The sequence below is a fragment of the Loxodonta africana genome, chromosome 9 (assembly GCF_030014295.1).
Source record: "Loxodonta africana isolate mLoxAfr1 chromosome 9, mLoxAfr1.hap2, whole genome shotgun sequence".
Lineage (NCBI taxonomy): Eukaryota > Metazoa > Chordata > Mammalia > Proboscidea > Elephantidae > Loxodonta > Loxodonta africana.
This window is the reverse complement of record NC_087350.1, coordinates 18,661,830-18,675,848: the sequence shown is the minus strand read 5'-3', so window position 1 is coordinate 18,675,848 and position 14,019 is coordinate 18,661,830. Positions and strand designations below refer to the sequence as shown.

Sequence of the window (14,019 nt, the reverse complement as noted above, 5' to 3'; positions counted from 1 at the left end):
AAACAATAACACCCGTGAATAAAGTACTCCTTAGAACAACCATCTCTACGAGACCAAAAGAACAACATATGCCCAAAAGCAAAGATGAGAAGGCAGGAAGGGCAGGAAGGGCAGGAAAATTGGACAAATGGAAATGGGGAACTCATGGAGAGTGTTAACACATTGTGGGGATTGCAACCAATGTCATGGAACAGTTTGTGTATAAACTATTGAATGGGAAACTAATTTGCTCTGTACACCTTCACCTAAAGTATAATAATTAAAAAAATAAATACATAAATATTATATATATATATATATAGAACCAAATGGGCAATTTAGAACTGAAAAATACCATAACTAAGATAAAATCTCAACAGATGGGCTCAACAGAAGAATGGAAGGAATCAAGTTAAAAATCAGTGAACTTGAAGACAGAACATTAGAAATTATCAAATCTAAACAAGGGAGAAAAGGTAGGTTAAAAAAAAAATTTAACAAAGTCTCAAGGACCTGTAAGACTATGACAAAAGATTCAATATGTGTGTCTTTGGAGTCCCAGGAGGAAATAAGAGGGCAAAGATTTTCCAAATTTGTGAAAAGAAGTAAACATACACATTCAAATATCTGAGTGAATTCCAAACAAGATAAACCAAAACACTCCATGTCAAGACACATCAGAACTAAACTTCTGAAAACAAAAGAGAAAGAAAACAACACTGAAAGCAGCAAGAATGAAACACTTCCAGTGACACCAGATTTCACATCAGAAACCATGGAAGCCAGAAAGAAGTGGCACGACATTTTTCAAATGCTAAAAGAAAAGGACTGTCAATCACAAATCCTATATCCAGCAAAAATATCCTTCAGGAACTGAAGTGAACCAGCTGCCATCGAGTCGATTCCAACTCACAGCGACCATATAGGACAGAGTAGAACTGCCCCATAGAGTTTCCAGGAAGTGGCTGGTGGATTCAAATTGTGGACCTTTTGGTTAGCACCCTTAGCTCTTAACCACTGCGCCACTAGGGCTCCATCCTTCAGGAATGAAGGGAAAATCAAGACATTCTGGAATGAAGGAAAACTAAGAGGATTTGTTGCCAGCAGGCCTATCCTAAAAAAAAATAAAATGGTTAAAAACATCCTCTAAATAGAAATGATTTTTTTAAAAGTGAATCTTGGAACATTAGGAAGGAAGAAAGAACAAAAGAGAGAGTAAAAATGTAGATAAGTACATCAGTCTTAGAGGAAATACAACCGGAACCCTCCTTAGAAATGAGCATGGTGAGACTTCAGCTCACTTACTTTGGACAAGTCCTGAGGGAAAGGACATCATGTTTGGCAAAGCAAAGGGTCATTAAAAATAACGAAAACCTGCAATGAGGTGTACGGACACAATACCGGCAACAATGGACTCCAACATACCAAAGACTGTGAAGATGGCACATGACCAGGAAACATTTTGCTCTTTTATACATAAAGTTGCCAAGAGTCGGAGCAGATTCAATGGCAGCTAACAACAACACGTCTATCTATCCCTATGCAGAGAAATAAGCATGGAAGGAAAAATCTAAAGATACTAAACAAATTCCAGTAACTCTCACCCCTACCAAACCCTATTTTTATATAATATTTTGCAACGGTCATTAATCTTCTTGAAACGAAAGTCATAGATAATATGTCCTGCTTACACATATAATTTTTTAAACCAACATATGCCTTAGCTATAATGCAAGACTAAAGCTAAATGCAATGTAATGTAAAGCGAAAGTGAAAGGAAGAAATGATGAACTAAAAATGCTGACCAGAAGATTTCAAAGGGCAGTTTGAGAAGAAAAAGGAAAGTATTACAACGACATGTGCGAATACCTGGAGATAGAAAACCAAAAGGGAAGAACATGCTTGGCATTTCTCAAGCTGCAAGAACTGAAGAAAGATTCTAGCCTCAAGTTGCAATATTGAAGGATTCTATGGGAAAAATACTAAACGATTCAGGAAGTGACAAAAGGAGAGGAAAGGAATACACAGAGTGACTGTACCAAAAAGAATTGGTTGACATTCAACCATTTCAGGAAGTAGCATATGATCAAGAACCGATGGTACTGAAGGAAGAGGTCCAAGCTGCACTGAAGGCATTGGTGAAAAGCAAGGCTCCCGGAATTGACAGAATTCCAACTGAGATATTTCAACAAATGGATGCAACACAGGAAGTGCTCACTTGGAAGACCTGGCCAACTGACTGGAAGGGATCCATATTTGTACCCATTTTAAAGAAAGGTGATCCAACAGAATACAGAAAATATTCGAACTGCCGACCTGTTGGTTAGCAGCCATACCACTTAACCACTATGCCACCAGGGTTTCCGGCAATATCAGAAGGCGTGTAAAATTTTGCTGAAAATCATCCAAAAGCAGCTGCAGCAGTACATCAACAGGGAATGGCCAGAAATTCAAGCCGAATTCAGAAGAGGATGTGGAGCAAGGGATGTGATTGCTGATGTCAGGTGGATCTTGGTTGATAGCAGACAATACCAGAAGGATGTTTCTGTGTGTTTTACTGACTATGCGAAGGCATTCAACTGTGTGGATTATAACAAATTATGGATAACATTGCAAAGAATGGGAATTCCAGAACACTTAATTGTGTTCACGCGGAACCTGTACTTAGACAAAGCGGCATTCATTCAAACAGAACAAGGGGATACTGCATGGTTTAAAATCAGGAAAGATGTGCATCAGGGTTGTATCCTTTCACCATACTTGTTCAAGGCATATGCTGAGCAAATAATCTGAGAAGCTGGACTAATTGAAGAAGAATTTGACATCAGGATTGGAGGAATACTCATCAACAACCTCCTATATGCAGATGACACAACCTTGCTTGCTGAAAGTGAAGAGAACTTGAAGCACTTACTGATGAAGATCAAAGACCACAGCCTTCAGTATGGATTATACCTCCACAGAAAGAAAAATCCTCACAATGGACCAATAAGTAACATCATGATAAACGGAGAAAGGATTGAAGTCGTCAAGGGTTTCTTCTTACTTGGATCCACAATCAGTGCCCATGGAAGCAGCAGTCAAGAAATCAAATGACCTTTTTCACAACAGGTTTGCCGGCAGAACACAGGTGTCAGTGAAAACTATCACAAAGTCTAAGCCAAAATGGGAAAGGAAAAGACCTATATCAACATCATCATCACTGGACAGGTAGAGTCAGGCAAGTCCACCACTACTGGTCACTTGATCTACAAAATGCAGTGGGATCGACAAAAGAACCATCGAAAAATTTGAGAAGCAAGCTGCTAAGATGGGAAAGTGCTCCTTCAGGTATGCCTGGGTGTTGGATAAACTGAAAGCTGAGTGTGAGCCAGACATCACCACTATCTCCCTGTGGAAATTTGAGACCAGCAACTATTATGTGACCATCATCGATGCCCCAGGACACAGAGACTTCATCAAAAACATGATTACAGCAACATCACAGGCTGACTGTGCTGTCCTGATTGTTGCTGCTGGTGTTGGTAAATTTGAAGCTGCTATCTCCAAGAATGGGCAGACCCGTGAGCATGCCCTTCTGGCTTACACACTGGGTGTGAAACAACTAATCCTTGCTCTTACAAAAGAGATTCCAATAATCTACCCATAGCCAGAAGAGATATGAGGAAATCGTTAAGGAAGTCAGCACCTATGTTGAGAAAATTGGCTACAACCCTAACACAGTAGCATTTGTGCCAATTTCTGGTTAGATTGGTGACAACATGCTAAAGCCAAGTGTTAACATGCCTTGGCTCGAGGGATGGAAAGTCACCCGTAAGGGTGCAATACCAGTGGAACCACTTTGCTTGAAGCTCTGGATTGCATCCTGCCACCAACTCATCCAACTGACAAGCCCCTGCGTCTGCCTCTCCAGGAAGTCTACAAAATTGGTGGTATTGGCACTCTCCCCGTGGGCAGAGTAGAGACTGGTGTTCTCAAGCCCGGCATGGTGGTCACCTTTGCTCCAGTTAATGTCACCCCTGTTGAAATGAACCATGAAGCTTTGAGTGAAGCTCTGCCTGGGTACAATGTAGGCTTCAATGTCAAGAATGTGTCTGCCAAAGATGTTCATCATGGCAATGTGGCTGGTGACAGCAAAAATGACCCACCAAAGGAAGCAGCTGGCTTCACTGCTCAGGCAATCCTCCTGAACCACCCAGGCCAAATCAGTGCTGGCTATGCACCTGTGCTAGTTTGTCACACAGCTTGCATTGCTTGCAAGTTTGCTGAGCTCAAACTGAAGATTGCTGTTCTGGTAAGAAGCTGGAAGATGTCCCCAAATTTTTAAAGTCTGGTGATGCTGCCATTGTTGACATGGTTCCTGGCAAGCCCATGTGTATTGAGAGCTTCTCTGACTAACCTCCTCTGGGTCATTTTGCTGTTTGTGATATGACACAGACAGTTGCTGTGGGTGTCATCAAGGCAGTGGACAACAAAGCTGCTGGAGCGGCAAGGTCACCAAGTCTGCTCAGAAAGCTCAGAAAGCTAAATGAATGTTACCTATAACACCTGTCACCCCAGTCTTTATCCGTGGTGGAAGAATAGTCTCAGAACTGTTTGTCTCAAGTGGCCATTTAAGTTTAATAGTCAAAGACTGGTTAATGATAGGAAACCCTGGTGGCATAGTGGTTAAGTGCTACAGCTGCTAACCAAGAGGCTGGCAGTTCAAATCTGCCAGGCGCTCGTTGGAAATTCTATGGGGCAGTTCAACTCTGTCCTATAGGGTCGCTATGAGTCGGAATCGACTCGACAGCAATGGGTTGGTTTGGTTAATGATAACAATACATCGTAAAACCTTCAGAAGGAAAGGAATGTTTTGTGAACCGTTTGTTTCTTTTTTTGCGTGGCAGTTTCAAGTTACTCATTTTTAAAGTTTGTACTTTTTAAATGGAAACAAATTGACCAAAAATCTCTCACAGAATTTTAAGACCATTAAAACAAAGTTTAATGAGAAAGAAAAAAGAAATCAAACGACACATTGCACTGGGTAAACCTGCTGCAAAAGCTCTTAAAGTGTTAAAAAGCGAAGAAGTCACTCTAAGAACTAAGGTGTGCCTAACCCAGGCCATGATATTTTCAATCACCTCATACGCATGCGAAAGCTGGACAATGAATAGGAACACCAAAGAAGAACCGATGTCTTTGAATTACACTGTAGGCGAAGAATATTGAATATACCATGGACTGCCAAAAGAACAAACATATCTGTCTTGGAAAAGTACAGCCAGAATGCTCATTAAAAGGGAGGATGGTAAGACTTCGTCTCACATACTTTGAACATGTAATCAGGAGGGACCAGTCTCTGGAGAAGAACATCATGCTTGGTAGAATAGAGGGGCAGCAAAAAAGAGGAAGACTCACAACGAGATGGATTGACACAGTGGTTGCAAAAATGGGATCATACATAGCAACTGTTTTGAGGATGGCCCAGGACCAGGCAGTGTTTTGTTCTGTTGTACATAGGGTATCTATGAGTCAGAACAGACTCGACGGCACCTCACAACAACAACATAATGTAAGGAGAAACAAAAGGAAAATAGTTTATAAGTTTTACAAGATTATGTTTAAGTATATAAATGCTTATGGCACAATTACACTAGAAAATAACAACTCCCCCACAAATTCCTAAAATAAACCCTAAGGGATGGTACCCTCTTTTAAGTATTACTGATTTTAAAAGTAGTACACAAGGAGTGAAATTATGATTTAAACTTTTATTTTTATAAATGAATGTATACTACTTTTCTAATCAGAAACCAAGTTTGGGGGATAGATGTTCCAATGACTATGGTGTATGTAGTACAAGGGGATGTGAGTCTCTAAAAACACAACTTACCTCAAAGGAGTAAGCTTTCCCAATCCCATCTCCTGCACCTGTGATCACTGCAAAAAACAGAAGAGATTTTAAATGATAGAATTAATCTTTAACCTTCTTTCTTGCTAGCTGCATTTTCCTGCAAACCTAGTCCCTTGGACATTTAGTGTCCCAAAGCAGCACCCCTCTGCTCTCCTGTCCCGCTCCGCTGATTGGCGAAGTTACTGGGACTGGACTTACTCTCACTAAAGGCTCAAAATGAAGATTTTTTGGAGGGAGTGGTGAGGCCACGAAGGTCACTGGGTGGTGTAAACTGTTTACGCTGGGCTGCTAACAGAAAGGTTGGCAGTTTGCACTCACCCAGGCCTGGCGATCTGTTTCCGTAAAGGTTACAGCCAAAGAAAACCCTATGGAGCAGTTCTATTGTGTAACACATGGAGACACCTGGAGTCGGAATCTACTTGACAGCAATGGATTTCATTTTGTTTTTTCTTTTGGTGGAGCAGTGGAAAAGACATTCCAGAATTAAACAAAGTATTCCAGCCAGGGAACAACTTACTCAGAGCGCGTAAGAATTCAGGCATCTGCAAGTCTTCAAGGGAAGCAGTGTACCCTATTATCTCTCTACCTGCCCAACCATCATTGTTTCTTTCAAAGTTTCTCCTAAAAGCCAAGTTCTCCCCCCTAGTCACTCCCACCCCCCAGGCCAACAGTAACCAGCCTGTGGAAAACAAGGGAACGTAACAAAGAGGAAAATAAAGAAATACAGCAAAATAAAGGATCCTGGTCAATTTTTTAATCGCTCATTATCTGTTAATATGTAACAATCAAAGCAGTCTTCTAGACCTTTAACATCCAACATAACATACTTATTTAATGATTGAGCTCTAGAATAAACCTCATTTCTGTGAATTTCAAAATTTCAAACTTCACTGTTGTTGTCAGTTGCCACTGACTTGATTCTGATTCATGGTGACCTCATGTGTGCAGGGTAGAACTGTGCTCCATAAGGTGTTCAAGGCTGGACCTTTCAGAGGCAGATGTCCAGGCCTGTCTTATGAGGTGCCTCGGGGTGAATTCGAACCACTAATCTTTCAGCTAGTAGTAGAGCGCTTAACAAATTGTTCCACCCTGGAACTTCCAAACTTCATTACAATTCACTATATTCTTATCTGCAATTTACCTTTGCCGCAACGATTAAAGAGTATGCTCTTAAAAAGTGTGAGCAAAAGATATGTTTTACTTACTTGACAGTGAGTTCAGGCCAAGTTATACAAACATCAAGCAGGACCCTGGCAGAAGAGCCCTCGTCTTAATGAACAGGTTCTATACTTGTTATGGATTGAATAGTGCTCCCCCAAAATATGAGTTGTAAATCCTAACCCCTATGTCTGTGGTTATAATTCCATTTGGGAATAGGTTTTTTTTGCTGTGTTAATGAGACTGTATTAATATAAGATGTGTCTTAAGTCAATCTCTTTTGAGATATAAAAAGAGATTAAACAAGCAAGCAGCAGAGCAGTCATGGGGTAAGACAGATGCCATGCCACATGAAGATCACCAAGGAGCCAAGGAATAGAAGCTGAAGAGACAAAGACCATCCTTCAGAGCTGACAGAGTGAGAAAGCCTTTTCCCAGAGGTGGTGCCCGAATTTGGACTTCTAGCCTCCTAATAAGTTTCTGTTTGTTAAAGCCACCCACTTGTGGTATTTCTGTTATAGCAGCACTAGATGACTAAAACAGTACTATATCTAAGATAAAAAAAAAAAAAAGATAATAACATCAAATTAATGGATATCTATTGAGTGCTTACTTTCTGCCAAGCACTGTTTGAAGTGTTTTATGTGCATTATCTCATTTAATGTTCAAAACAAGCCTATAATGCAGGAATCATCATTATCCTTATTTTATAGCTGAGGAAGCCTAGGGAGAGAAAGCTCTTAGCTTGATCGAGATCACACTGCTAAAAATGATAACAACAGAATTTGAACCCAGGCCGTCTGACTTTGGGGCCCCAAGTCTATAAAGAGATATCAATGGAAAAATTAAGAAACCAACGCTCAAAGTACTTCATCTGAAAAGTTTAAAAATTTATTCTCTAATTATTGGATTTTCTTCTTGCTCCCCTCTTGAAAGGTATCATCTCCCCAATATCTGCTTATGCCCAAATACATCCTACTCTTGTTAAGAATAGCTCTATTCAATTTGTCTCAAAAATCAGGTTAAGATTGTGTTTTCAATTTGAGTCAACAAATGTTCCAAGTCACTGGCCAGATTTAAACTTTTTTTGGAATGTGTGTTCTTAGAAGATCTTTGCCCCACACTGATGGGCAGCAGTTTTACAGAGATCTAAGTCCTTTCAATACATGACCATTTGGATCTGTGTGGACCAAGGTATTTGGATCCACAATGCTCGAGCTGTTTAGCAACTTCACTGGAGATACTTAGAGAAGTGGTATCACACAAACACACACACACGTAAACACACATAAACACGCACACATACATATACATATTGTAAATGTCTCATGCCACAGGTAAAAATCTATTTTCCATTTCAAACAATTTATCATTTTTTTTTTAATTCCTCTTTGCTAGGCTTCTAAGGAATTGACTAGACTTAGCAAATAAAGGTACAAGATGCCTATAGAGCCCAGAAATAAAGCCACATAAATATAGTCAATTGATCTTTGAAAAAGGAGCAAAAGCAATTCAATGGAAAAAGGATAATCTTCAAACAAATAATACTGGAACAACTGGACGTCCACATGTAAAAAGAGAATCTAGACTCAGAGCTTACATATTTACAAATATTAACTCAAAATGGACCATAGACCTAAATACAAGATGCAAAACTGTTCTACTTCTAGAAGATAATATTGGAGAAAATCTAGATGGTCTTGTGTTTGGCAATGACTTTTTAGATACAACAACGAAAGCATGGTCCATAAAAGATATAGCATGCCAAGTTAAAGTTGAATTTCAGATAAACAACAAATAATTTTTTAATGTGTGTTCCGTGCAATATTTGAGACATAATATACAAAAAAATTTATTTGTTGTTTACCTGACATTCAGAGGTCCCTAGGTGGTACAAATGATTTGCACTCAGCTATTATAGGGTCACTATGAGTCAGACTCAACTCAACAGCACACAACAACACTGACATAAAAGTTGGTGGTTCAAAGCCACCCGGTGGTGCCACGAAAGAAAGACCTGGCTATCTGCTTCAATAAATATTACAACCAGGAAAATCCTGCAAAGACATTCTATTCTATAACACATGGGTCACTATGAGTCAGAATCAATTTGACAGCAAAAGTGGTTTTTGGTTTTATGTGAAATTCAGATTTAACTGTGTATCCTGTATTTTATCTGGCTTGTTCCTTGAAATTGTTTACAATCCCCCCTACTTAGGCTAGGATGGTATTTCTAAAACAGCTGAAATTATTATTTTTTTAAGTCACTGGATTTCTTGGTGCCCAACCTGGAAACAATAGCCCCAGCAGAGACCACAGCACTTCATTCAAGAAGATGCTAAAGCTCTCATCCCTTTCACCTTAAGTCTAGTCATGGGCTGAAATTCCATGTAGTGATTCCAGTAGATAAGTTCCATTTTGAGAGAGTGTTTAATAGATTTGGAACATACCAGACCGAGACTCCATATCTAACCATCTTGATTAGCTCTTTTTTGACCTTGATTTTATAACACCCTCATGCCATAACAGGAATTGGAGATTTTTTTTTTTTTAAATAAAGTGAATTAAAATTATTAAGATTTGAGAAATTTGAAATACTACTGAAAAAAGTGGAAGCACCCTGGGGTTTTGTAAATTTGAAGATGAGAGGTGCAGGTGTTTCTGCATTATTTATTTTTCTGTCTCATCAGAGAACTCCAGAAAGAGGAAAACTAATGAGGCACAGAGTGGACACTTGAGTAAAGTTCCTCTCTAGTTATTTTCCTTGTGTCCCACATTTTGTTTTCCTGACAATTCTAATTTTGCTCATGCCTTTTAGTCTCTCAGATTAAAACCATCCAAGGTAATTACATCTTTACTCTCAACGAAAAAGATGAAATATGCCTTTCCAGATGTAAATAATAAGCCAGAAACACCAGACAACACGAAATGAAAATTTTTCTTTACCTGCCCACTGTCCCATTGACTGCAAGAAAGACCTTGGTGAAACTTTCCAGAAGTGCAGGAAAATACATTTGGCAAATCTCATACACTTCACCAGGTAGGCCAGGCACACCAGCACCCCTACAAAAATGAAGAACTGTTCCAAAAATTCTCCCATGCCTGGACTACAGCATATGCTGTTTCACGCTTAGCCCTGGCCACCTTTCACCGACTTCCTAGATCCGGGCTGTTCTGGGACCTGTCTAATCACCACGCTCAAGTCATTGGGCACATTCCAGCTGGGGGTGTGCAGATTAGAGTAACTTCTTTACACAATCATCTGATTCATAGGCTTTTGCATGAAGTACTCTTTCTAATATTCCTTCTAATATCTTTTTAGCTCTGCTGGAGTTTTTTGTTACTGTTGAGGGGCTGGTGAAGAAGTAAAAGGCAAAAATGAAAAAAATAAACAAAGCCTTGACAGAAAAAAAAGAAAAAATGTCAGCCCAGTTGTTCTCACCCAGAATTTGGAAATTGCAAAGGACATAAAATCCTTATCATTGATTTCTTAAACAAATATTTATTGAGCACCTACTAGGGGGTGTAGACTGTTCATAGTGTTCAAAGCCTGGAGAATATAATAGTAAACAAGACAAAGTCCCTGCTGTGATAGAGCATAGATCCTAGTAGGGGACAGAGACAATAAACAAATAAATGATGTCAGATATAAGTGCTCTGAAGAAAAGTGCTGTTGGGAGATTTCCAACCAACATGGCGCCATAGACAGAAGCACCACACTGTCTCTCCACACCAAAGACCCAAAAAACTAAGTAAAACAGAGACAAATGTCAATCCTGGAACTCGAGGTGTCAAATGAAGAGATAAAGAACTCAGCCAACCGCCGAATGGAATAAGAAACTGACAGAGAACAGAGAGCAAGGAGAGATACATGTGGAGGTCCCCTATTAGCTAATGCAGCATGGTTTCGCCATCTTGGACTCCTGTTGGAGATCAGCAGAAAAGGAGCATGAGAAAGCAGCTTCACGGAGCTCCCAGCAGGAGACAGAGCACCCAGTAACCAGCGATACGCTATTTCCCACCCCCCATCCTCTCCCTGCTGCTCTGCCTCCTCACCTCCCAGCTGGTTGCAATGGCTTGGCCGGCCAGGAAGTGCAGCATCCATGCTGTTTGGATTCACTCCACCCACAGTGGAGATTGGTGGACAGGGAGTACATGAAAGCAGCTTCACAAAGTTCTCAGCAGGAGACAGAACACCCACTAATCAGCGATATACGCTTTCCTAACTCCCACCCTTCCCCCAACTCCAGCCCGTTCTGCTTCCTGCTGGCTCCCAGGCTCTTGGCCAGGAGGCAACTGCTTCAGCCCCAGGCCACTTGAATTTGCCCTGCCCAAACTGGCCAGCTGTCTGGGTGCCATTTTTCTGTTGCTGATGTTGCCTTTTTCCATTTCTTCTGGTTTCTTCCGTGCCTCCCACCACCCCTCCCTCCTTTCTCTCGAATATCTGGCTCCATGTGCCATCTTTCCCTCTTCTTGAAAGGCTGTGAAGCACCGCTTAACTGGGTAAACATTCCCCCAACCCGAGACACCATGCTGGTGGGATCCCGGGGACTCCTTTTTTTTTTTTTTTTTTTTGCTTTGTTTCTTTCTTTCTTTTTTTTTCTTTTCACAACTCTGGAGCCCCTTTTAGCCAGGCTGCACTGAGCAGCTTAGGAGCCACTTCCCCAGCCTGTGTAGTCAATTCAGTGGGATCCCTGGGAACATTTCTTTTTTTTCTTTCTTTCTCTTTTTTCCTGACTTTCTTCACTTCTCAGTTCCATCTTTCTATGCTTACTTTCTTTTTCTGTCTTCTGAATATCTGCAGCTGTGTGACATCTATACCCCATCTAGCCAGGCTATACTGCTCAGCCTAGGAGCAACTTCCCCAATCTTCACAGCCCCACTGGTGGGACCCCTGGAGGCTTTTCTTTTCTTTCTTTTTTTTATCCCAAATTTTTATCTAATTTTTTTTCTTTTTCACTTTTCCTTTTGTTTTTCTCCATTTCTCAGTTTCTTATCACTCCACTCCAACACAAAGCTCTCTTAGCACTCTTTGTCAGTTTGTTTGTTTTTGGCTCCTGTTTCTCTCTCTTCTTTCCTATATGCATATTAGCTCCACACATCACAACCCCCCTCCCCCCCCGCCTACCTGCATCGTGTACTGAACATCACACCCCTGACCAGCACAGGCATGGCCTACTGGAACTTGCCCTGCCCTGTTTCCTGTCTCACCCTGTCAGCCCTAGTACATGCCATAAACAACCCATCCCAGCCCCTCCCCTTCATCTGGGTCTGCCCTGCTGCACTATAGCAGAGTAACTGGCCCTGCCCATTGCACAAGGAGGTGAAAAGTATCATGACCACAGATGAGCAAACAACAAAGAACGCACAGCGCACCTGCTCAGATATAACCAAATAAAACAAAAAAGCAGGATGAAACAAACAAATCTGCAATCAATAAAAGAAAAAAAATAACTACAGAATATCTCAAAGACAGCAGACAATATCAAAACATAAAAAAAAAAAAAAAGGACACGATGTTTCCAGTAGGAGTCCAAAATAAAACACCAGATGACTTTCAGTAGAAGAAAAGGCACTAGAACTACCTGACAGGCAATTCAAACCTCTAATATTCAGAGCTACCCAAGAGTTGAAGCAAAAACCAGGCAAAAATAAGAAAAAAATAGACAAATTCATGAAAAGGCAGACAAATTCATGGAAAATACAGACCAAAAAATGAAGAATTCGGGAAAATAAGACAGGAACAAAATGCCAAAATAAATTCACAACTAGAAATCATACAAAAACAAAAACTAGAAATCCGAAAGATAAACAGCAAGATTTCAGAAATGGACAGTGTCATAGAAGGACTGAGGAGTAGGTTTGAAATGATGGAAGACAGGACCAGTGAAATTGAAGACAAACACTTGGATACAACTCTTTTTGAGGAAAAATCAGAAAAAAGAATGAAGAAATCTGAGAATTATGTGAGACACAAAGGCAAAATTTTCTGAATAAATCGGAGTTCCAGAACAGAGGGAGAAAACGGAAAATAGAGAGGAACATTGAATAAATGCTGACAGAAAACTTCCCTGATATCATGAAAGATGAAAAGCTGACCATCTGAGAGCTCAACGAACCCCATATAGGATAGACCCCAAAAGAAAATCACCAAGGCATATCACAATCACACTCGCTAAAACCAAAGACAAAGAAAGAACTCTGAGAGCAGCTCGAGAAAAACAAAAAGTCACATACAGAGCAGAAACAATAAGACTAAGTTCTGATTATTCGACAGAAACTGTGCAGGCAAGAAGGCAATGGAATGACATATATAAAACCTTGAATGAAAAAAATTGCCAACCAATAATAATATATCCTGAAAAACTCTCATTCAAATATGATGGTGAAATTAGGACATTTCCAGATAAAGAGAAATTAAAGGAATATGTAAAAGCCAACCAAACTTACAAGAATTATTAAACGGAGCCCTTCGATCTGAGAACAAAAAACATGAGACCGCAGCCTGAATCTGGGACCCAAGATTGTACCAGCCAGATACCAACCTAGGACTATCCAGAAACAAAAGAATTGCAACAGGGAACCAAAGAGGTTAATCTGTAAATGACAACAACAGCGGGACAGTAAAAGAGGGAATAAGTGGTGTAGGAATAGAACTTTCTAAAGAAGGGGAAGGCAAGGTGATACCAAGTAATAATACACTGGTTCAAACCTGGGAAGATAAGGGTAAATTTCAAGGTAACCAAAAAGAAGTTAACAAACCTGCTCATCAAAATAAAGAAGAAAAATATAAAGTCTCAATAAAAACAAAATGTACAAAAAAAAAAAGAAATCCACAGACAAAAAGAATTCAGCACAGGAGAGTAAAAGGCAAAATGACAGCAATAAACTCACACCTTTCAATAATTACACTTAATGTAAATGGCCTAAATGCACCCATAAAGAGACAGAGAGTGAACAGAATGGACAAAAAAAAAAAAAAAACA

The 14,019-nt window shown here is 40.1% G+C and overlaps 1 protein-coding gene and 1 pseudogene across 7 annotated transcripts in view; one reads left to right on the top strand and one right to left on the bottom strand.

Moving 5' to 3' along the window:
• Positions 1-12,530, bottom strand: part of HSD17B3 (hydroxysteroid 17-beta dehydrogenase 3) — an 87,366-nt gene extending 74,836 nt beyond the window's left edge. For 2 of the 7 annotated variants that reach the window (XM_064291132.1, XM_064291135.1), the window contains exons 1-2: positions 9,980-10,298; positions 5,855-5,901 (exon numbers count right to left, since the gene is read on the bottom strand). In XM_064291132.1, the coding sequence (XP_064147202.1) occupies positions 5,855-5,901; positions 9,980-10,133 (201 nt within the window). In that variant the 5' untranslated portion in view covers positions 10,134-10,298. Of the gene's footprint in view, positions 1-5,854; positions 5,902-7,080; positions 7,152-9,979; positions 11,070-11,089 lie in introns of those variants that run through there. The other 5 variants (XM_064291133.1, XM_064291131.1, XM_064291130.1 and 2 more) reach the window with 5 other exon arrangements.
• On the top strand, positions 3,145-4,511 carry LOC100672313 (elongation factor 1-alpha 1-like; annotated as a pseudogene).
• Positions 12,531-14,019: the final 1,489 nt, after the last annotated feature.